Raw genomic sequence first — 25,242 nt, forward strand, 5'->3', positions numbered from 1 at the left:
GGTGAACAGCTGGGAGAGTGGGAGGAGGTGAGTTGCTCTCGCAGATAGCTGGCACAGACACGACTGGTCAAATGGCCGCCTTTTGTGCTTCAGCCATTCAATGATTTTATGATAATGGCTGAAGAGTCAGAAACCAAAGGGCACAGATTTAAAGTGCTTTGCAAAAGAACCAGCGGCATTATGAAAATCTTTTTCATACTGAATGGTTAGATTTTGGAATGCACTGCCTGATAGGATGGGTTAGGATGATGGAAACAGATTCAATATTGGCCTTCAAATTTAATTCATAAATACCTGAAGGTAAAAGAAATTTCAGGGATATGTGGAAAAAGCAGGTTAGTGAGACTAACTGCCTCTTTGAAAGAGCCAGTGCAAACTCGACGGGCTGAATGACTTCTTTGTGTGCTGCATTACTGTATAATTTTGATATGTAAGAGGGAAGAATGAGGCATTATTATATGTGTACATCATGAAGTTGGGGAGGGTGCTGGTGATAGCTATGTATATGATATTTGATGCCTCCTGAGCCATTGACCATTGATGCCAACCAGAGGAAGTGAGCACCTTTTTAGATGGTCTTCAAAGCAAATCAGTTAAAGTCTGAGCTCTGTTGCCTTTTGTCAACTTGGAGAACCACACTTTCTTCTAGAATCTGATACTCAGCTTCGACGTGTGGGTTTAGCCATATTTGTCTTGGCACATACATTTTGGTGTAATTAGCTCTACTGATCCTTTAAAAATTGTCTGCAATAAATCAGTGAACATCTTGATGCACATAGCCATCATAGTGAGGTTTATAAAAAAAAACTTGCATTTATATAGCGTCTTTCATAGCCACTACATGTCCGAAAGTACTTTACAATGAATCAAACACTTCTAAATGTCACTGTCGTAATGTAGGGAATGCAGTGCCAATTTGTGTATGCCAAACTCCCAAAAACAGCATAATCTCTTCTTGTGTGATGTGGATTGAAGGATAACTATTGGCCAGGACACCGGCAATAACATCCCTGCTCTGGGATCTTTTACATCCACCTAAGAGGGCAGATGGGGTCTCAGTTTAGCGTCTCATCCAAAGTACTGCACTGAAGTGTCAGCCTTGATTTTTGTGCTCAAGTCCTGGAGTGGGACTTGAACCCACAACCTTCTGACTCAGGTGAGAGTGCTATCAACTGCGCCATGGCTGACACTTGGAAATATGGGAGGTACTCGTTTCAAGGCAACTTTCAAGTCAAATTTTTTGAAGTTATGCTATAGGAGTGAGAGTTAAACCATAGCTTTGGATTTCAGTATCCTAGGTGAAAATATTCACATGGTCTGAGCAGAGGAGACACGAATTCTGGTGTTGCCGTACTGATTGACTAAAACCTGGCTCATAGACCTTCTGGAACTGCGTTGATCATAGATAATTAATTTAACTGTGGAATACGATTCCTTTCTTCAAATCGTAGTTAAATCAACTGTAGAGTGCTGGTTAGAACTGAGGAGTTTGGATTGTAAGATTAAATCAATATTGTGGAATTTCATTTGGTGACTGTCAAAAGAGTCTAATGCTGGTCATGGGCAAATTCTCAATCAATAATTGAAGATTAAATTAGCATTTAGGTACGCCTGGGATAATCAGCCACCAGTAACTTTGTTACAGGAAATCATGCTTAATGAAATTTAGTAGATTATTTTGGTATCTAATTTGTATGAAGAGTGAAATGTTCATAGATTTTCTGAAGGCGTGGAGCTTGGTACAAAAACTTTGGTATATGGTATGAGGAGATGTAGCAGGGATAGAAAGGTAGTTAATGGACAAAGAACAAAGCGTTAGGGTTAGTGGTTGGTGCTTAGATTGAAAGTGATGTATCTGTTGCATTTTTAGGACTTTTCTATCTTTTTATGTTTAGATTTTTTTGCTATTCATATCTTATATCACTGTTATAGAGAAGTCCCAATTCCCTATGAAGTCTTGAGTGTCTTCACTAACATTGCTACATTTTTGGTAATGTGCTTGGGATAATGTTTGTTAATTATTTAAAAACTACTGAAATTATTTCGAATTAAAACAAAGTGCTAGAAATGCTCAGCAGGTCTGGCAGCATCTGTGGATAGAGAAGTCGAGTTAACGTTTCAGGTCTGTGACCTTTCATCAGAAATTAGTTCAACTATGCCACAGATCTCTCTCATTCTTCTACATGTTAAAAGATTGCATTGGACCTTGTTCTTGTTCTAAACTAAGGAAATTTATCAAACCATAAACAAACAAATCTGTAACTTCCTTTCTTCTGAGGAAAGAAAGCAATTAAAAGGTCAGTCTGTGTGCTAAATCTGTTTCTCTTTAAATAACTTCTACGTATGCGTACATATCCTCTTCTCCTTTTCTCCTTTACAAACTTGAATTAGCTAAATTTGCATAATTTTAAATTTTTTTGAATTCAACTCCATTCGAAAGATTTCTCTGTTAGCTCCTTATGTACCTCTCGAACTGTTGCTGAGACTATCAACCTTACGTCAAAACAAAAAATCAGGTTGCTCTATTCATATGTGAGTCAGTCACGAGGTCTGTTTAAAATCTGATGCTTGACTCACTTTCGAATCTATTGCCATGGAGACAATAACAAACTTTGTGACAAATGTAGTATGGCTCAGACAGCGGTAGGTGTCTTTAAATTGGATACTGTAAAGGCTAGTAGTTTACAGGGACAGCCATTGAGCCAAAACAAGGAAGAACTTCATATTTGTTAATAGAGGTCATTGGGTCCAATTTTGTTTTCAGTAGATGGATGATTTGAGCAGAGTAAATTCATATTTGTGCTTTCTAATACAAAAGGAGGAAATTTGGCAACAGCATAAAGATCTGGAAGAGACTTCAGGAAGACCTAGATTAACAGAATAGGCAGGTATATGATGCAGTTTAATGTGGGAAAAATCTCAAGTGCTTTGGAATTTATACATTCAGTGGAATGACACTGGCAGTATAGATAAGCAGGGAAGGGTTAATAGCATATTGTGTTTTATTAATAGGGGCATAGAGTACAAGTACAAAGTATTAAATATGTACATGACAATTGTTAAAACCACCTTGAGGGTACTGCAGTTTTGGATGCAGCACATTGGAAGCATTTGATAGGCCAGAGATGAGAAACTGTTACCACTGGCACACAGTAAGATAAAAGGAGACTTAATACTTTCTAAAGTATTAAAGAAATGGCTGACGGCACTGGATGTGCAAAGGCTCTGGGACCTGACAACATCCCAGCAATAGTACTGAAGACGTTTGCTCTAGAACTAGCCACGCCCCTAGCCAAGCTCCATACAGCTACAACATTGGCATCAACCTGACAATGTGGAAAATTTCCCAGGTATGTCCTGCCCACAAAAAGCAGGACAAATCCAATTTGGCCAATTACCGCCCCATCAATCTACTTTTGATCATCAGCAAATTGATGGGAAGTGTCATCTACAGCATTATCAAGCAGCACTTGCACAGCAATAACCTGCTCACCAGTGCTCAGTTAGGGTTTTGCCAGGGCCACAAAGCTCCAGACCTCATTACAGCCTTGATATAAGCATGGATAAAAGAGCTGAATTCCAGAGGTGAGGTGGGGGTAACCGTCCAAGGCAGCATTTGACAGAGTGTGGCATCAAGCAGCCCTAGCAAAATTAAAGTCAATGGGAATCAGGAGAGAAAACACTGGAGTCATACTTAGCACAAAGGAAGATGGTTGCAGTTATTGGAGGCCACGCATCTCAGCTCCAGGACATCGCTGCAGGAGTTCCTCAAGGTAGTGTCCTCGGTCCAACTTTCTTCAGCTGCTTCATCAATGACCTTCCCTCCATTATAAGGTCAGATGTGGGGATGTTCGCTCATGATTGCACAATGTTCAGAACCATATGTGATGTCTCAGGTACTGAAACAATCAGTGTTGAAAGGCAGCAAGACCAGGACAACATTCAGGCTTGGGCTGATAAGTGGCTAGTCATATTCATGCCACACAAGTGCCAGACATTGACCAATCTCCAACAAGAGAATATCTGACCATCTCCCCATGACAATGGCATTACCATCACTGAATCTCCCACCATCAACATTCTGGAGTTACAGTCGACCAGAAACTTAACTGAACCAGCCATATGAATACTGTGGCTACAAGAGCAGATCAGAGGCTGTGAATTCTGCAGCGAGTAACTCACCTCCTGTCTCCCTAAAGCCTGTCCTCCATCTACTCTCCACTTTCCTGGATGAGTGCAGCTCCAACAACACTCAAGCTCGACACCATCCAGGACAAAGCAGCCTGCTTGATCGGCATCCATCCACCACCTTCAACATTCACTCCCTCCACACACAGTTGCAGCAGTGTGTACCATATACAAGAGATGCACTGCAGCAACTCACCAAACCTCCTTTAACTGCACCTTCCAAACCTGCAATCTCTACCACCTAGAAGGACAAGGGCAGCAGATGCAAGGGAACACCACCACCTGCAAGCTACCCACAATCCTAACTTGGAACTATATCGCCGTTCTTTTACTGTCGCTAGGTCAAAAACCTGGAACTTCCTAACAGCTGTGTGGGTGTACCTACACCACATTGACTGCAGTGGTTCAAGAAGGTAGCTCACCACCTTCTCAACAGCAATTACTGATGGGTAACAAATACTGTCCTTGCCAGTGATGCTCATATCCCATGAAAAAAAAACGTTAACTGTTTTGATATATATATATTTGTATGGCTAGGGAAGCTGTTATGGTTTGATATCTAGGTTAAGAATCCATTCACTGGCTTCGGCACTGTGAATGAATGGATGTGATGCCACCAGGAATGGAATCTCTCAGGGTAAGAGTTCAGTGTGTGGCGATGGTCTGACCTGGATGGCCACAGTCACTATTTGAGCTGGTTCTCATGTTCCACTTGTGGAGCAAGTGGCCCATCTTCCCTAGTCCGTCCTCGAGCAATTGAGGGTTCTCCAGATTTTCTATGGGAGGTTGAAACCTGGGACTTCACACTCAGGTCAGATACTAGGTTGCGGCTGGTGACGTTAGCCATCAACCAGGAGGTGCATCATCAAGAGGTGGGGCTGTCGTCGGTTTGTAGGGTGTGGAGTGTGTCCTAGTAGGGGCTACGAGATTTCATGCGAGTGCGTGGGGGTTTTTTGAGGTCCTGTATCAGGGGGGGTGCTTCATTAGCTGTCAGCCGGTGGTGTTCTTTGAGAATGTTTTCTCATGACATCAGGAGGTTCAGAATGTGCTAGCACAGGAAGCCACTTGAGTTGTGTTGGTCTCACATTCCAGAAATAATTCTCATGATTTCCCAGAGGTGGATATCTACCACGTTGTGTGGTGGCTCCTGAGCCAGGTTGAGCAGCTGTACTCCACTATTAGGTGGATCAGGGCGAGTGAAGCAGTGCGTAGTAAGGAATCATCAATTTAAAATCCTACCGGGAGAGAGGTTGGGTGAGAATTCTTCATGCAACAAAAACAACTGGTATTTATATAGCACCTTTAACATTGTAAGATGTCCCAAAGCGCCTCACAGGAGCATTAGTAAACAAAATTTGGCACCAAGCCATATGATATATTAGGACAGATGAACAAAAGCTTGCTCAAAGAAATCATTTTAAGGAGCATCTTAAAGGAGGAGAGGTATGGAGGCAGAGGGTTTGGAGAAGGAATTCCAGAACTTGGGGCCATGGCAGTGAAGGCGGGCCTCCAATGGTGGAGCGACTTTAAAATAGAGGCCAAAATTTGAAGAATACAGTGTCCTCAGAGGGCTGGAGGAGATTAAAGAGCTATGGAGGGTTTTGGAAACGTAACTTAGATCTTTAAAGCCCTGGCATTGTTTAACTGGGAGCCAATGTAGGTCAGTGAGCACAGGTGATGGGTGAATGGGACTTGGTGCAAGTTAGGATATGGGCAGCAGGGTTTTGGGTGAGAACAACCTTATGGAGCATGCAAAATGGGAGACTGGCCAAGACAACGCTGGTATGGAGAGTCTGGAGGTAACAAAGGCATAGATAAGGTAGGTGGCAACAGGTGATGTTATGGAGGTAGTAGGCGGCATTGATGGAGAGGATATGGGGTCGGAAGCTCAGCTCAGGTTCAATAGGGCATCATGGTTGCAAGCAGTCTGGTTCAGTTTCTGACAGTAGATGGAGCTGGTAGTTAGGGACTAAGTTTTTGGCTGTGACTGAGGACAATGGCTATGGCCTTCCCAATATTTAATTGAAGGAAATTTCTGCTAATCTAATATTGCACTGTTACGAAATCAGTGGAGCGGTCAAAAGAGATGGCGGTGAGCTGGAGATGGGTGTTGTCAGTGCTCATGTGGAACCTTCCATGTTTTCAGATGACTTTGCCAAGGGTAGCATGTAAATGATTAATAGGAGGGGACCAAGGATAGATCTTTCCAGAGAGATAGATATAACTTGATAGAGTTGTTGAAGCCTGAGGTACTTTGCCAGAGAGGGTAGTGGAGGCAGAGGATGTTGCATCATTAAGGGAAAAGTAGATAAACGTTTTAAGTAGATTGTTATACACATCTATGGGGAGGCTATTATACAAATCTACGGGAAGAGGTGGGACAGTGGCATTAATTTTGCATTGCTCTAACAGAGCAGGTATGAACACAGTGAGCTGAATGTCCTTCCTTTATCGTAAATTCTGGGTAGGGAGAAATTTCTGAGCTTTTTTAAAAAAAAAAAAAATTTTTTTTGTGGTGGTTTGCCTCGGTCAGGAGATTCTGTGGGTTAGGTGGAATCCACAAGGTAAATTGAATGTCGTCTAGAGAAGGCAGACTGAATGGCCTCTTTTATATATTCTCATGCAGGTGGAACCCATAGTCTGAAGTGGAAGGGCTGATGCAGCACCATTTTCTTCAGAGCCCCTCTTTGACTATTTCATTCTGGAGAGGACTAGTCTTGCAAAGCAAGTCCCTTCAGTTATGGATATTGTAAACTTCAGAGAAGACATTCATATTGAAAGCAAATTGTCAGGTTAGCTCAGTTGGCAATTTTTTCATATCTGAGTCAGAAATGGAGCACATGATATTGAGGAACTGCTGTATTGCTGAAAATGTTATCCTTCAAATTACTAGTTAAACCAAGACCTTGTCTGCCTGTTGCGGTGGACACAAAAGATTCCATGGCATTATTTGAAAACCGGGGGATTCTCCTGGTGTTCTGGCCAACATTAGTTGCTGTATCTGTTTTTTATCCTGTTTTGTTTTGAGACAGTCAATGAAACAGTACACACACCTTAATCCTCTTGAGGTCAGTCTTTTTAAATGTAGATTTTAGTAAGAGATTTTACAAAGTAACAGCACAAATTTCATGCAATATTAATTATATAGTAAATTTTTCATCTAATAAACTGTATCCAAAACTAAACGGATTATAATTGCCAAATCTGAGAGGTACCGGAAGATGATGCACCTTGACTGTGATTGTCGGCTTTCTTATCGCAAGGGTACAGATTCGACTATGCCATTCACTGTCCCTCCAAGTCCCCTGACTTTTAGCTTACCTGTCAATTAAACCATTGTAATGAAGGAAAGCTTTATTTTATAAAAAAACCTCAAGCAGTATTATTAGTGGATCAGTAAAGGCCGCCTTTCTAATTGAAGGACTGTTAACTCTATCACCCGTCTGCATTCCTTACATGGGTGGACTTGTAGAATTGTTTCTGTATAAAGGAAAATTAGACTTCTAATATTGATAAGATCAACAATTGGAGTTTTGATGGTCTGCATAGTATTTTAATTCAAAATCTAATGGCCTCTATATTATTTCTGTGTAGAAACCTAATCCTAATTACATTTCTATTCATTCCTGACAAAACAAAACAGATTAAAAACTAGTCATTCATTTCTATTATTTGTGGGACCTTGTGCACAAATTTGCTGTCACATATGCCTATGTTTTTTGAGCAGTAAATATACTTGAAAAAAGAGATTCAAAGGATGTCCAAAAGCAGGTCACAGCCAAAGAATGTGAAAGATGCTTTATAAATGCAAATTCTTTATTATTCATTGCTAGCCAGATAATTGCGCACCATTCCATGTAACCTCATTTCTTTGCAACAACTATTGACTCTCAGTTTCATAGATGTTTATGTGGCAGCCATTTGATCACCAGCAGCTTTTCCATCGTTAAAAGTTTATACAAGACACTTGGAAAATTAAAGCACGTGAATATAGCTAGATGATGTCTACTGGGGGATCTGAAACTGTTTTGACCAAATTTATCTGTTCAGTTCTTGCCAGCCAAAGTTCTTTATCAACTTTTAAGAATTTTACATTGCTTATTATTGGCAGGTTAGTGATGAAGGATTCACCTTCCATTTGGTGTTTAGATAGAGTCACAAGGCTGGATTTTGTGCCCCGTCCTGGGATGGGGTCGGGGGGTGGGGGGCACAGAGTATCACGATGGGTGGCGGCGGAGCGGTGGGCCTGTCGTCAAGCGATCTTCCCAGGGGTGGGATAGGCAGACAACGGCCTTTCTGTCCAGAGGCCAATTGAGGCCCTTAAGTGGCCTGTTAAAGGGGGGGGGGGGGGCGAGGCTCTCCCTTGTAGGCAATTTGTAGCCCTCAGAGGACCCCTGCTGGGAACAACTTTACCACCACTCCCCCTGGACTGCATGACCATCCCCATCCCCCCGGGGCCTTCCAGACTGGCCCCGGTGACCCCGCCTCACCCACTGGTCCAGGGTACCAGGATTGTCCGGCAGCTCTTGGAGGTGGGATCCCTGCCTTTAAAGGGACGGGGATTCCAGCTCCTTAAATTTTGATTTAAAGAGACCAGAGGATCGCTCTGTGGGGGTGTTGAACGGGCAGAAGCAGGGTTCCCCTCCGCCTTTTCGGCCAGGTGTTGGGAGCCCCGCCTCCAGCACAAAATGCAGCCCATAGTCATTTATGGCACAGAAGGAGGCCGTTTGGCCCATTGAGTCCATGCCAGCTCCCCACAGAGCTATTCAGTCAATCCCACTTCCCCACTCGATCCTTGTAGCTCTGCAAGTCTAGTTCCTTCAAGTGGCCATCCAATTTCCTTTTGAAGTCATTGTCTCCGCTTCCACCACTCTTGTGGGCAGTGAGTTCCAGGTCATTACCGCCCGCTGCATAAAAAAATTTCTTCCTCATATTCCCCCTGCATCTCTTGCTCAAAACCTCCAATCTGTAACCCCTAGTCCTTGTACCATTAGTAAATGAGAACAGTTTTTCCTTGTCTATCTTGTACACCTCTATGAAATCTCCCCTCAATCTCCTTTGTTCTAAGGAGAACAACCCCAGTTTTTCCAACCTAATCTTGTCACTGAAATATCCCATCCCAGGAAACATTCTGGTAAATCTCCTCTGCACCCTCTCATGGAGCCTCACATCCTTCCTAAAGTATGGTGACCAGAACTCGATGCAGTACTCCAGTTGGGGCCTAAGCAGAGCTTTATAAAGGTTCAGCATAACTTCCCTGCCTTTGTACGCAATGCCTCTATTTATGAAGCTCAGGATCCTATATGTTTTACTAACCACTCTCTCAATATGTCCTGCCACCTTCAAAGATCGATGCACATGCACCTCCAGGTCCCTCAGTTCCTGCACATTCTTTAGAACTGTGCTATTAAGTATATATTGCCTTTTCCTATTCCTTCTGCCAAAATGCATCACCTCACACTTGTCAGTATTAATTTCCATCTGCCACCCCTCTGCCCATTCTACTAGCCTATCTAGGTCTTGTTGTAGGCGGTTCATATCATAGATTCATAGAGAGATACAGCACTGAAACAGGCCCTTCAGCCCACCGAGTCTGTGCCAACCATCAACCACCCATTTATACTAATCTGACATTAATCCCATAACGTATCCCCACCTTCCCTCACTTCTCCTACCACCTACCTACACTAGGGGCAATTTACAATGGCCAATTTACCTATCAAGCTGCAAGTCTTTGGCTGTGGGAGGAAACTGGAGCACTCGGCGGAAACCCACGCAGTCACAGGGAGAACTTGCAAACTCCGCACAGGTAGTACCCAGAACTGAACCCGGGTCGCTGGAGCTGTGAGGCTGCGGTGCTAACAACTGCACCACTGTGCCACACATACAAGTTTGGTGTCGTTGGCAAATTTTGAGATTCTACTCTGTATTCCAAGATCCAAGATATTTATATATAGCAAAAAAAAAAGCAGTGATCCTAGCACTGACCCTTGGGGAACACCACTGTCTCCCATCCTCCAGTCTGAAAAATAACCATTTACTATGACTCACTGGTTTCTGTCCTTAAGCCAATTTTTTTTATCCAATTGGACACTGACCCTCCTATTCCATGAACCTCAGTTTTGTTAACCAGCCTTTATGTGGTACCTTATCAGAAGCTTTCTTAAAATCCATATCAAAAACATCCATTGCAATCCCTTCACCAACCTTCTCTTACTTCATCAAAAAATTCAATTAGATTAGTCAAGCATGATCTGCCTTTTATAAATCCATGCTGGCTATCCTTAATTAACTCAAAACTCTACAAGTGTAGGTTAATTTTTTTCCCCCTGATTATTGTTTCCAAAATCTTACCCACCGCTGTTGTTAAACTAACTGGCCTGTAGTTGCTAGGTTTGTCCTTTCACCCTTTCTTGAATAAGGGTGCCACATTTGCCACTCTCAATCTCTGGCATCTCCCCCATATTCAGAGAAGATTGGAAAATTAGGGCAAGTCCTTCTACTATCTCCCCCCTCACTTCCTTTTGCAACCTGGAATGCAAGCCATCTGAACCAGGTGACTTACCTACCCTAAGCATAGCCAGCCTTTTTAGTACCTCCCCCCTCTCAATTTTTACCCGATCCATTGCCTCTACTCTCTCCACGTCTACCAATGTTTTGTCAGATTCCAGTTCCTTAGTGCACACTGATACAAAGTACTCATTAAGTGTATTAGCCTTGCCCTGCGCCTCTTTGTCCATAATAGGCCTCACTCCACCTCTTATTTCTTCTTCTTCTTCTTTGGCCTCCTTGTCTCGAGAGACAATGGGTAAGCGCCTGGAGGTGGTCAGTGGTTTGTGGAGCAGCGCCTGGAGTGGCTATAAAGGCCAATATTCTGGACTTATAACCCGTAACTGCTGCCTCAGTCCAAAGTTTGCACAAACACTTTGAAGTTTCTTTTTATTGATTTACAGATCCACCATGCTCTTTTTACACTGTTCACTGTCAACAAAAGCCACTGTTCTTTTCACAAAACTTAGATAAACCTATTAACATTGAATCAACTAGGAAGTAGAAAAGAATACTTTCTATATTATTTAGCTGATCCACCAAATCAGTTTGTTGTTGATGCTACTTAAATCAACATGCAGTTTCTTGACACTGCCCACAAGACTTCGTGCTTTTGTGAAATACAGAAGAAGGGTCACTGACCCGAAACGTTAACTCTGCTTCTCTTTCCACAGATGCTGCCAGACCTGCTGAGTGGTTCCAGCATTTCTTGTTTTTAGTTCAGATTTCCAGCATCCGCGGTATTTTGCTTTTATCTTGGTTTTACCATCTTGTTGTCTGAACTGGCCTTACTATTAAGATGTCCAGCTTCTTAACTCCTTCTGTATTGCCTAATTAACTTAAATGTAGCAACAAATGAAATAGAATACTAGGCTACATATTAGATACTTAGTTAGGCATTGCCTTCCTCTTTGAGTGCAGTTCAACTGACCGGCACAGAACTTCTGCATAGCTGTTCGTGGCAGAAACATGGAGTTTTCTTGAATTTAACTTCTCTATACCTGAACTTGGACTACTTTTTGCAACCTACTAGCAAAAGAAGTGAGGTATATTAAAAGCTCAAGGCTACATTTAGCACATACTGAGTTAAACACTTTGGGCCAGATTCTACTTAAAAAGACATGTCTGAATGACGCATGTTGACATTAATGTGCAAATCTACCAACAACTTGTAGCGAGAAGAGAATTGACCTTGTGAATTTCTACAGTTGCTGACTGATTTGCACTTTTTGCTGTTAGCTTTGTGGGAATAGCTTTTCCTTGTCTTTTTTTCTCTCTCGATCCGCTCTTCCTTTCCCTCTCCTTTATCTTTGTGTATCTGATTTGACATTGATTTCACCCCACTTTAATTCACCCTCCTTCTCTCAGTCCTTCCTCTATTTCTCAGTCCTTTAATCTCATTGGTTAAGGAGATACTGTTTGTCCCATTGTTCATCAAGGCTCTGTTGCCCCATTGCACCATTATTAGTTTGCACTTCAAGCAACCTTGCGGGCAAAAATGTTTAAAAAGTTAAACGTGCATGATCAAGTTGAACAAATGGGGGCTTGCCGCACGATACAACACTCTAGCAAAATCTGCTCCAGTTGTGTGTCATGACTTAAATCTTAAAGGAACAATCTACTAGTGTGTTCCTCCCCCTTAAATTTAGATGGCCATTCAAAGAGTGAGAAGGACAGAACCTACTTTAGATTATCGAACATGAAGAGGCAAGTTTTTTTGGGTGTAACAAGGTTGCTCAAATGGGCACTGGGACATAGATCCAAGAACATCGTTCAGCAATGGAAACTGGGGCATGAACAGTGGGAAAGGGGAAAGATGAAAAGGGCTGAATTTTAATGGAGCAGAGTGAAAGAAGAGATGACTAGGATTTAGAACCACCCTAGAAGATACCTGATGGAGTTTAATTCCGAATGGTTCCATGAGTTAATTGAGGGCTGCAGGCATTAATGGGTTGTGTAAAACTCATGAGGGAATTTTATTCCATAGTTTATCAGATATTTATTTTATACCACATGTTTGGTTTACAGAAGTAATCCATTTGATACTGTATATACTGTACATAGGCTGCACAATATGCAACTGTGTGTCATTAAGTCTCTCACCAGTCAGGCAGAGACTGGGTTCTTTTCAATCAGGCAGTGGCACAGAAAAAGCCAGTGGAAGAAGTGGTGAATGCTGCCAGGGAGACAGTGGAGAAGCTCACAGAGGGAGAAAGTTGCCCTAGGAGATAGAATAAGGGAATTTGTGGCAGTGGTAATAACAATGAGAGACCACTGCACAAAGTATATTAAAGCTGAGTCTGAGGCTGGGAGGGAGCCAGCTGTCATCACTGTATGAATGTAAGCCTTGCTGAGTCTCTGTCCTTGCCTTCTCTCTTACTCACATTGGCCTAGAGCCCTGTGGAAAAAAACAGTGATCATGTGATTGCCATTAGCTGATGAGATAAGACGCAAGCATTTAGGTTGTCATATAATTACTAAAAGCCGGTAGACTGAATCAAAAACAACTCATGAATGTATAAAGATTAAAATTGCTTTTAATTTATTGAAAGTTATGTGTTGTTAATTCATTCATCACCACTTAGGGACAGGAGCAGACCTATTAATTCCTTGAGCCTGCTCTGTCGTTCAATAAGATCATGGCTGATCTGCGAGGTAACTCCATGTACCCGCCTTTGTCCCAGATCCCTTAGTTCCTTTGGTTTAGCAAAATCTGTCATTCTCAGTTTTAAATTTAACAATTGATCCTGCATCAATTGCTATTTGTGGAAGAAAGTTCCAAACAACTACTTCTCCTTGCGTGAAGACATATTTCCTAATTTCGCTCCTGAAAGAGCTGGCTCTAATTTCTAGATTATACCCCCCTAGTCCTAGATTCCCCAGACAGCAGAATTAGTTCTCTCTCTACCCTATTTGTTCCCCTTAATATCTTGAAAACCTTGATCAAATCACCCCTTCTAAATTCCAGGGAATACAACCCTAATATATGCAATCTTGCCTTGTAATTTAACCCTTAGAGTCTAGGTCTCATTCTAGTGAACTTATGCTGCAGTCCCTCCAAGGCTAATGTATCCTTCCTAAGGTGTGGTGCTCAGGACTGCTTGCAATGTGTGATCTAACCATATCTTTGTATAGCTGAAGCATGTCTTCTACCCCCATGTATTCGTGTCCTCTAGATATAAAGGCCAGCATTTCATCAGCCTTTTTTAAAAATTATTTTCTGCACTTGTGGGTGACCTACACATTTGCTTCCATTGAAATTCATTTGCCACAATTTTGGCCATTCACTTACTCTATCAATATCTATTTCTAATACTATATTCCATCGACACTGCTTACAATTGTGCTCATCTTAATGTCATTGGCAATCTTGGATAGATGACTTTCTATCCAATCATCTAAGTTGTTTTTTAAATACAATGAATATTTGAGGTTCCAACACAGGACACCACTCGTCGCATCCTATCAATTAAAGTACCTGTCCATTATCCCTGCTGTCTGTCTCCTGCTACTCGGGCAATTTCCTAACCAGGTCAATAATTTGCCTTCAATTCCATGAGCTTCAACTTTAGCTAACAGTCTCTTTTATGAGGCACTTTATGGACTTCCAGAAGGCATTTGATATAAATAACATGCACAAACTTTCTCCTCTCCACTTACATTCGTCACCTCTTCAAAAGAAAATTCAATCAGAATTTTCAGACATGACCTATCCTTTGTAAATCCATGCTGGCTCTCTGATCAGCTGAAAATTTTCAAGATGTTCAGTCACCCTCTCCACAATTATAGACTCTAGTATGTTTCCAACAACTTGTGGGAGAGTCTAAGACTAGGGGCCATAAATATAAGAAGGTCACTAATGAATCCAACAGGGAAATCAGGAGGAATGTCTTTATTCAGAGAGTGGTTAGAATATGGAACTTGCGATCACGTGCAGTGATTAAGGTCATCTAGCAGAGATGATTTCAAGGAAAAGCTAGGTAAGTGCATGAGGGAGAATGGAATGTAAGGATATGCTGACAGTTAGATGAAGTAGGGTGGGAAGAGGCTGGTTTGGAGCATAACACCAATTAGACCGGTTGGGCCAACTGTCTATTTGTAATAAAAACAAGAAATGCTGGAATCACTCAGCAGGTCTGGCAGCATCTGTGGAAAGAGAAGCAGAGTTAACGTTTCGGGTCAGTGACCCTTCTTCGGAACTGACGAATATTAGAAAAGTCACAGATTATAAGCAAGTGAGGTGGGGGTGGGGCAAGAGATAACAAAGGAGAAGGTGCAGATTGGACCTGGCCACATAGCTGACCAAAAGGTCACGGAGCAAAGGCAAACAATATGTTAATGGTGTGTTGAAAGACAAAGCATTAGTACAGATTAGGTGTGAATACACTGAATATTGAACAGCAGCAAGTGCAAACCTGAAAAAAAACCTGAAAAAAACAGTGGGTAAGCAAACTGAACAAACTAAGATGAAATGAAATAAATGCAAAAAAAGATAGTAAAAAATGTAAAAAAGAATGTAAAAAAAAAGGAAGAAAAAATAACTAAAAATGAAAGTAAAATGGGGGGCCGTCATGCTCTGAAATTATTGAACTCAATGTTCAGTCCAGCAGGCTGTAGTGTGCCTAATCGGTAGATGAGATGCTGTTCCTCGAGCTTGCGTTGATGTTCACTGGAACACTGCAGCAATCCCAGGACATCTCTGTCCTGGGATTGCTGCAGTGTTCCAGTGAACATCAACGCAAGCTCGAGGAACAGCATCTCATCTACCGATTAGGCACACTACAGCCTGCTGGACTGAACATTGAGTTCAATAATTTCAGAGCATGACGGCCCCCCATTTTACTTTCATTTTTAGTTATTTTTTCTTCCTTTTTTTTTACATTCTTTTTTACATTTTTTACTATCTTTTTTTGCATTTATTTCATTTCATCTTAGTTTGTTCAGTTTGCTTACCCACTGTTTTTTTCAGTTTTTTTTTCAGGTTTGCACTTGCTGCTGTTCAATATTCAGTGTATTCACACCTAATCTGTACTAATGCTTTGTCTTTCAACACACCATTAACATATTGTTTGCCTTTGCTCCGTGACCTTTTGGTCAGCTATGTGGCCAGGTCCAATCTGCACCTTCTCCTTTGTTATCTCTTGCCCCACCCCCACCTCACTTGCTTATAATCTGTGACTTTTCTAATATTCGTCAGTTCCGAAGAAGGGTCACTGACCCGAAACGTTAACTCTGCTTCTCTTTCCACAGATGCTGCCAGACCTGCTGAGTGATTCCAGCATTTCTTGTTTTTGTTTCAGATTTCCAGCATCCGCAGTATTTTGCTTTTATCTATTTGTAATGGTGCTCTTTTACCTACACTGCTAACAATGCTGTCTATCTTTGTGTCATCGACAAATTTGGATATGTGACTTTCTATCCCATCATCTAATTTCATAGAATGGTTACAGCACAGAAGACAGCCATTCAGCCCGTTGTGTCCATGTCGGCTGTCTGCAACAGCATCTCAATTGGTCCCACACCTCTACCTTTTTCCCCATAGCCCTGAAAATGTTTTTTCTTCAGATAATTATCCAATTCCCTTTTGAAAGCCACAATTCAATCTGCCTCCATCACACTCTCAGTGCATTCCAGATCCTATCCACTCGCTGCTTAAAAAATGTTAGTCCTCCTGTCACAGTTGCTTCTTTTAGCAATTACTTTAAATTGGTGTCCTATGGTTTTTGACCCTTCCACCCATGGGAACAGTTTCTCTCTCTCTACTCTGTCCAGATTCCTCATGATTTTGAACACGTCTATCAAATCTCTTAATCTTCTCCAAAGAAAAGAGCTGCAGCTTTTCCAATCTGTCTCCACAACTGAAGTTTTCATCCCTGCAACCATTCTCATGAATCTTTCTCTGCACCCTCTCTAATGCCTTCACATCCTGGTGAAGTGTGGTGTCCAGTTCTGGGCACAATACTTCAGTTGAGGCCAAACCAGAGTTTTATACGGGTTTATCTTGCTTTTGTACTCTATGCCCCTACTTATAAATCCCAGGATCCCAAATGCTTTATTAACCGCTTTCTCAAACTGCCCTGCCACCTTCAATGACTTAAGCTCATATACCCCCAGGTCCCACTGCTCCTGAACCCCCATTAGAATTGTACCCTTTATTTTATATTGCCTCTCCTCACTCTTTCTATCAAAATGAATCACTTCACACTTCTCTGCATTAAATATCATCTGCCACTTGTTGGCCCATTCCACCAGCCTGTGCCCTCTTGAAGTTTATCACTATCCCCTCACAGCTCGTAATACTTGGAAGTTTTATGCTGTTACGACCAAGGCGGGAGGAGTGCATTGTTAATTCAGTTCCCACTTCTCCACAGGTCACAACATATCAATAAATTTTCCCACTTACCAAAACAGCCAATTAGATACTTTATTTATCCCCAGAAAAAAGCACACCAACCAGGTTTCATTAATAGACAAAAAAAGATCCGTTTATTATAAACAAAGTCTTAACCAATAATGAAGTAAATATATACACAAATTGAAATATTAAAGCCCTGTATTATTATCCTAGCCCTCACATACACTCACATACATCCAAAAACCAGTTAACCAGAGAAAAAAGGAATAGAAGGAATAAAAAAAATCTATACTGAATTTGGAAGTCCTTGGTTTTGGTGAAGTTGGCTGCCACTAGGAATTTTTCCAGGCGAGGTTGATGAACAGTCTTCTAGCAAGCAGGATCTCAAAGGTAGTAAACTCCAGATTACTTTCAGTACAACGCACAAGTGCGTACAGAAATAGGAGGACAGAGCAAATGAATGAGAGGCTGGAAAGATGGTGCAGGAGGTAGTGCTTTAGATTCCTGGGACATTGGGACCAGTTACAGATGGGACCTGTATAGGCCGCACGGGTTGCACCGGAACAGATGCGGGACCATTGTCCTTGTGGGGTGATTTGCTAGTACTATTGAGAGGATTTAAACCAGCTTGGCAGGGTTATATGAATGAGGAGGTAATATTAGAAAGGAAAACCAAGCTGCACAGAGAATTGGGTGAGACAGATGGCACTAGAGGAGGAAATAGTAAGGTATTAGGTAAGGTTAGTGTAGGAGGGAATGTAACCGGGTATAAATTAGGTTTATTTTTTATTTTTATTTTAGAGATACTGTGCCTAATTTGCCTCACTCGTTCCTGTACCACTTTTTTACTATTTATATACCTATAGAATACTTTTGGATTCCTTTTTATGTTAGCTGTCAATTTCTTTTCGTACTTTCTCCTTGCTTCTCTTATTTGTTTTTGCACTTTGCCTCTGAACCTTCTGTATTCACCCTGGTTCCCAATTGTATCATCCACCTGACATGTAGCCTTATTCTGCTTCATCTTTCTCTCTCTGTCTCTGTCTCTCTCTCTCTCATCATCCAAGGCACTTGGATTTGTTTGCCCTCCCTTTCCCCCTTGTGGGAATGTACCTTGACTGTACCCGAACTATCCCCTCTTTACAGGCAACCCCAATCTTCGCTTCCAGTTTACCTGGGACAGAATAATTCTCAGCCCATTGAAGTTGGCCCTCCCCTATTACTTATTTTTACTTTGGATTGCTTGTCCTTTTCCATGGCCAACCTAAACCTTATGATGCTATGTTCACTGTCCCGAAATGTTCCCCTCCTGACAGTTGATCCATTTGACCCATCTCATTCCCCAGAACCAGATCCAGCAATACATCCTTTGTCATTGGACTGGAAAGATAATGATGTAGAAAATTCTCCGCACACTGTAGAAACTCTTGCCCCTCTCTGTCCTTTAAACTATTAATGTCCCACATTATAACTACGCCATACTTCTTGCACCTCTGTGTAGTTTCCTTGCAAATGTGTTCCTATATGTCTTTCCCACTAGTTGGTCGGCTATAGAATACACTCAGCAATGTAATGGTACCTCTATTGTTTCTTAACTCAAACCAAATAGTTTCAGCCCTTGACCCCTTCAGGACATCCTCTCACTCCAGCACTACAATGTTCTTCTTATTCAATATTCCCACCCATTATTGTTTCCTTCCTTCCCTAGGTCTTAAAAGAAGTAGCTGCAGAGATTGGTTGTAATCTTCCAAAATTCCCTAGATTCTGGAAAGGTTCCAGTGTGGGGGTGGCTGGTGGGGTGGCAACAGAAAGCAGGCATCTATAGGCCGTTTTGTCCAACATCAGCCACTGGGAAAATGCTAGAATCTATTATTAAGGAAGTAGTAGCAGGACATTTAGAAAATCATAATGCAATCATGCAGAGTCAGCCTGGTTCAGTGAAAGGGAAATTGTGTTTGACAAATTTATTAGAGTTCTTTGAGGATGTAACAAGCAGGGTGGATAAAGTGGAACCAGTAGATGTAGTGTATTTGGATTTCTAAAAGGTATTTGATAAGTTGCCACATCAAAGGTTGCTACACAGGAGCTGATGGTGTTGGGGGTGATATATTAAGATGGATAGAGAATTGGCTAACTAACAGGAAACAGAGTCAGGATAAATGGGTTATTTTCAGGTTGGCAAACTGAAACTAGTGGAGTTCCACAAGGATCAATGCTGGGCCCTCAACTATTTACGACCTATATTAATGACTTGGATGAATGGACTGAGTGTATTGTAGCCAAATTTGCTGACGGTTGAAAGATAGGAAACCAGGTTGTGAGGAGGACACAAAGTGTCTGCAAAGAGATATAGATAGGTTAAGTGAGTAGGCAAAAACTTGGCAGATGGAGTATAATGTGGGAAAATGTGGGGTCCACATTCACGGGAAGAATAGAAAACCAGAATATTATTTACATGGAGAGAGACTGCAGAATGCTGCAGTACAGAGGGATCTGGGTGTCCTTGTACATGAATCACAAAACTTTAGCATGTAGGTACAGAAAGTAGTTAGGAAAGCAAATGGAATGTTGGCATTTATTGCAAAGGGATGTAGTATAAAAGTAGGGAAGTCTTGCTGCAGCTACAAGGCATTGGTGAGACCTCACCAAGAGTACTGTGTACCGTTCTGGTCTCCTCACTTAAGAAGGGTTATACTTGCATTGGAAGCAGGTTAGAGAAGGTTCACTTGGTTGATTCTTGGGATGAAGGGGTTGTCTTGTGAGGAAAGGTTGGGCCTGTACTCATGAGAATTTAGAAGAATGAGAGGTGATCTTATTGAAATATATAAGATTCTGAGGGGGCTTGACAGGGTGGATGCTGAGAGGATGTTTCCCCTCATGGGGGAATCTCGAACTAGGCAACACATTTAAAAATAAGGGGTCTCCCATTTAAGTTGGAGATGTGGAGGAATTTCTTCTCTGAGGGTCGTTAATCTTTGGAATTCTCTTCCCCAGAGAGCAGTGGAGGCTAGGTCATTGAATATATTCAAGGCTGAATTACAGATTTTTGATTACAGGGAGTCGAGGGTTATGTGGAACAGGCAGGTAAGTGGAGTTGAGGCCACAATCAGATCAGCCATGATCTTATTAAATGACAGAGCAGGCTCAAGGGACCAAATAGCCTACTCCTCCTATTTATGTTCTACGTTTCCTGAACACTTTGTATACAGGAATATTTAGTATCCAGTCCTGCCCTTTTTTAAACCAGGTCTCTGTTATCGCCACAGCAGCTCACCAACCTTATTTACCACACTCAGTGCATTTACATACATGCACAATAGACCTAATTTAGACCTGGTTACATTCCCTCCTACACTGACATTACCTAATACCTTACTATTTTCTCCTCTAGTGCCATCTGTCTCACCCAATTCTCTGTACAGCTTGGTTTTCCTTTCTAATATTACCTCCTCATTCCTACAACCCTGCAAAATTGGTTTGAATCCTCTCAATAGTACTAGCAAATCACCCTACAAGGACATTGATCCCATATCTATTCAGTTGCAACCCGTGCGGCCTATACAGGCCCCATCTGTAACTGGTCCCAATGTCCCAGGAATCTAAAGCGCTACCTCCTGCACCATCTTTCCAGCCTCTCATTCATTTGCTCTGTCCTCCTATTTCTGTACGCACTTGTGCGTGGTACTGAAAGTAATCTGGAGTTTACTACCTCTGAGATCCAGCTTTCTAGTTTCTTTCCTACCTCCCTAAATGCTGCCTGCAGGATCTCATTCATCTTTCTATCTATGTCGTCGTTACTGACCACAACTGCTGGCTGTTCACCTCCCACCGCCTCCCCACTTCAGAGTGTGTTGCAGCCACTCTGTGATATCCTTGACCCTGGCACCAGGGAGGCAGCATACCATCCTGGATTCGGGTCTGTGGCCGCAGAAACGCCTGTCTGTTTCCCTGACTACCAAATCCACTGTCACTTGCTTTTCCAATTTTCCTCTTGGCCCCCCCTGTACAGCTGAGCCAGCCATGGTGCCGTGGATTAGACTCTGGCTGCACACCCCAGAGGAACCATCACTTTCACCAGTATTCAAAATGCAATACTGGTTGGAGAGTGAGATGTACTTGGGACTCCTGCACTACATGCCTGGTCCTTCTTGACTGCCTGGTGGTCACCCATTCCCCCTCTGCCTTAAATTGTTGGGTGGCCACATCTATAAGTATGTTATCCACGAAACAGCCTCGCGGATGAGCCGCAGTGACACCACCTGATGCTCAAGCACCGAAACCCAGAGCTCAAGCTTCTGCAGCTGATGGCACTTCCTGCACCTGTGGTTGTCCAGGACATGAGAAGAATTCTGGAGTTTCCACAGGGAGCAGGATGCACAGTTTACAGGACTGAGCTGTACTGCCATGCCTTAATGTATTTGACTATTAAACGTATGCCTTAAATAAATAAAAAAGAATCAGCCACCTCTCTCGTGCTGATGTCACTTATTAGGAAGTTTAACTGAAATGTGTTTACTTAACTCTTTTATCTATATACCTTAGACTTTAATTTACTGAAATATTCAGAACGTTTTTGTTTTACTATCCCTTCCGATTTAATTTTAACTTTATCCCCTAGGTTTCATTAATTAATTGAACACTGATTTTAAATGATCAAATTGGCCTTAGTTATATGTTAATTAATTGATCTAGTCTTAGTTTAAAGTTGATTAATTTAAATAAAATTGTATTAGAATAAAAATTCTAAGCTTAACCGTGTACTCACCACACATGACTCCTTGTCCTGTGACGTTGCTTTGCAATATGTCCCTGTTTCTCGCCGCTGCTCCTCTGTTCTGTGCAGCTGTTGGTGTTTCCCGTGTTGTTTTTAAAAGCTCCTCTCTTACACTGTGCTTTGCTGCTGTGCTGCTGCTAGCGGTTCTGTGCTGTTTATAAAGGATCCTCTCTGCTTTGCTTTAATAAATCTGCTGTAAATTCATGTAATCCTAAATTGAATTTTCATATGGATTGCTGTAAACCGGGAGTGATTTAATATTTAAGCTTTGAATATGAAGTTACTTCTATCCGCACTTCAGATTTTGTCAGTCTTAAATCTGGGAGAGGGGATAATTGCTCTGGTTTCTTTGTTTGGTAACCTCGTAAACGTATTTGACATCCCTCATCCCAGTTGGGATACTTGAATAAAGTAACTGTTCAGTGGTTTGTGCCCTCTCTGCAGTTTGAATCTCTTGTACCATGACAAGTTTCCATTAGCAAACCTATCTCCTTTTATTCTTTGGCACACTGAATTAGCATAGCCTCAGTCTAACAAGTAATTTTGATCCTGGTGAATTGTTTAATGTCCAATATGTAGAAAGTCCTGTTCTGTCAATAATAAAACAGAAAATGCTGGCAATACTCAGCAGGTCTGGCAGCATCTGTGGAGAGAGAGAGAAACAGAATTAACATTTCAGGTTGATGACTTTTCATCAGAACTTCATCTATACCAATCTGGCTGAAAAATGTGAATGTCAACAAGAGGCACAATTAGTAGTAGGTCAGCATCCCAATATTTACTAAGATGTTAGCCTGCTCAATTTCTGTTTGTTTAAATACATGTTTCCTTTTTTTAAAACAAAGGAATCCGATGTGTAAATACCAGGTCTCACAGTCATTAATCAATTTCTATTCCAGTCAAAGGCCATGACATGTTCTGTCAGTTTGGTTGATGGAAAATAGCACTGCATTATTCAGGCTAGATTACTGTTCTGAATTTATTTACAAATAAAATGAGACACAGAAGCACAAACTTGAGCAAAATACCATTCAGTACAATTGGCAATCTACATTGCATACTACCTAGTTTGACTGGTGAGAGAAAAGTCTTAATTCTTGTTCTTGATGAAACACACTCTCTGATATGTAAATATATACATATATCTTAGTAAATAGTGGGATAATGACCGACTAATAGTGTCACCCATCAGTCTTCACATTTTTCAGCCAGATTGTTTTTAATGCCCGACGTTTCACCTTCATGGGTTCTTGTCAAATAGCTTTGTTGAGTGTCCCATAGAAACTGTTATGAGCTGTATTTTTGGCGACCAGACATGGATATAAAACAGCAAAATAACATTCAGGTCAGATGTCGACATTGAGTAAGCTGAGGAAGTAACCATTTGATGAACTCCATGAGAAGATGACTGAAATGGACAAAGTGTTAATCAAACTAAACTGTGTATTGCAGCTAATCATGGCTATCCACCGATTACAAAATGTGTTTTGTTCTGTGGAAAAGTGAAAGATATCCCAAAGATAGAGTTGGTGGACACCTTTTAATGCAGAGTTACCCTACAAAAAGAGTAGTAGCATATCAAACCAATGGCAAAAATTACTACTTTTGTCACATGGGTAATATCACAACAGTGTATTTTGATAATGCTGCAATGTTTCTAGAGTCTTCACAAGGGTTAATTGCTTCAACTATTGCCAACTTCACAATATGAACTAAAAGAAACTGTATTTTAAGACAAATCTTTGAATTACTGTCCTAGTTAAGTAAAGTTTGAGGTTTCTATCAATTTTAAATTTATGAATTAAATTATACCTTTACTGAACTGCATTTTTTTTTTGCCTTTCAGTGAGGGTAATCGAAACCTTGAGCATTTAAACATTTCCTGGTGTGATCAGGTGACCAAGGATGGGATAGAGGCTCTAGTGGGAGGATGTAGTGGTCTGAAGGCCATGTTTTTGAGAGGGTGCACACAGGTTGGTAATTTTTATTTGCCAATTTTTAAAGTAAATCACATTCTTCCTGAACCATTCACACTCCACATACAATTGAATACACTGCCATGCAGTGAGAGCGCATGATTCAGGCACTAGCATTATTAAGAATCTGGGCCATACAGAGCCCAGAATAGTCACATACTTCGTCTGTCCTCGCTCTATGTCTTGGTATCATTTTCAGTGGTTGCCTCCATTCCTTTACTCCTATGATTTTGACAGTTTAATTCATGTTAATTTGTGCTTTCTTATTGATTTCACAAAATTTGTAAAAGTTGAAATCTGGGGGCCCAAATTTTCTGTATGATTGTCTTGGAAAGTTGAAAAACAGTGTCAGCTTCCAGCATGCATTTTCTTGTTTTCATGTTCTAAGTTGATCTAGTGAACTCATTGTCAACTTTAGCTAGTGTTGACACACTGTTTCAAATTGTCTTAAGTCCCACCAAAAGAGAAATACCAGTAAGATTTCTCCAGGTTTTAAGCAGACCCTTTAGGGGCATTTAATAATGCTAGAACAAAATTGTTCATATCTGTTGGAAATTTCTTCAGGGGAGAAGGAGTTTTGTAACCTCCACCTCAGGCTTTGGTACTTGTTTGTGTGCTGATCAACACCAGTGCAGTCACTAAGGTAGCTAAAACATCTTGATTGATGCATTTTCTCATAGATTGCCCACTAAAGTACACTTTGTGACAGCAGATAACAGCACTGAGGTCAGCACACGGTTGGATATTATGTTTATGTTGGGAAGCTAAAAATTAGAGGTTGAGGTCACTCCAATTGGAGCACCAGAAATTGATCTTGGTGGCTGGCAACTACCAACAATCACTGCTGTGCTTCTAAAACATTCTGAAGGAAAGCTTCTATGCTATCTCTGACCACATAAGGTTCAGCTTCTCATCGGAGGCCTCCCACAGTCTCAAGGTATGGCATCCCCATCTAGGTGGGCAAGCATACTTACACTGCCAGCTCTGGTGGACAAAATCATATCTATCCCTTGGTTGTCCCAACAGAGCTTACTTGATTATTGTCCAATTGCCAGTTGCCTAAGGCTTGTAGATTCAATTAATTAAACTGAACAATTGGCGATAAAGCTGTGGAGAAAATCACCTCGTTTGTTTGATATCCATCCATGCAACATCTCAGTTGGGATCTCTACATTCCAATGAACTATTCTCTCTGCTGGCCTTTACTGGAATATTACTTCTGCCAGCATAACTGTGTGTAGGCACTCAGAATAAATGGGAAAATGTAACTAGATTTACTTTTGTTCACTATTCGCCATATTGCTTTACATTAAAATGACTTTGGATGCCATTTGCATCCCAGTTCAATTACGTTACTTATATAAATTAAGTACTAATGGGGAAATCACCTGTAGAGGCTA

General features: G+C 41.4%; 1 protein-coding gene across 3 annotated transcripts in view; it reads left to right on the top strand.

The window, feature by feature from the left end:
- Positions 1–25,242, top strand: part of fbxl2 (F-box and leucine-rich repeat protein 2) — a 305,824-nt gene that overhangs the window by 188,711 nt on the left and 91,871 nt on the right. For all 3 annotated transcript variants that reach the window (XR_010975078.1, XM_068032240.1, XM_068032241.1), the window contains one exon: positions 23,713–23,839. Coding sequence is in view for 2 of the 3 variants with exons in the window: in XM_068032240.1 (XP_067888341.1) it covers positions 23,713–23,839 (127 nt within the window). In the remaining variant the exon portion in view is untranslated. The remainder of the gene's footprint in view (positions 1–23,712; positions 23,840–25,242) is intronic.

The sequence above is a fragment of the Heterodontus francisci genome, chromosome 5, assembly GCF_036365525.1.
Source record: "Heterodontus francisci isolate sHetFra1 chromosome 5, sHetFra1.hap1, whole genome shotgun sequence".
Taxonomy (NCBI): domain Eukaryota; kingdom Metazoa; phylum Chordata; class Chondrichthyes; order Heterodontiformes; family Heterodontidae; genus Heterodontus; species Heterodontus francisci.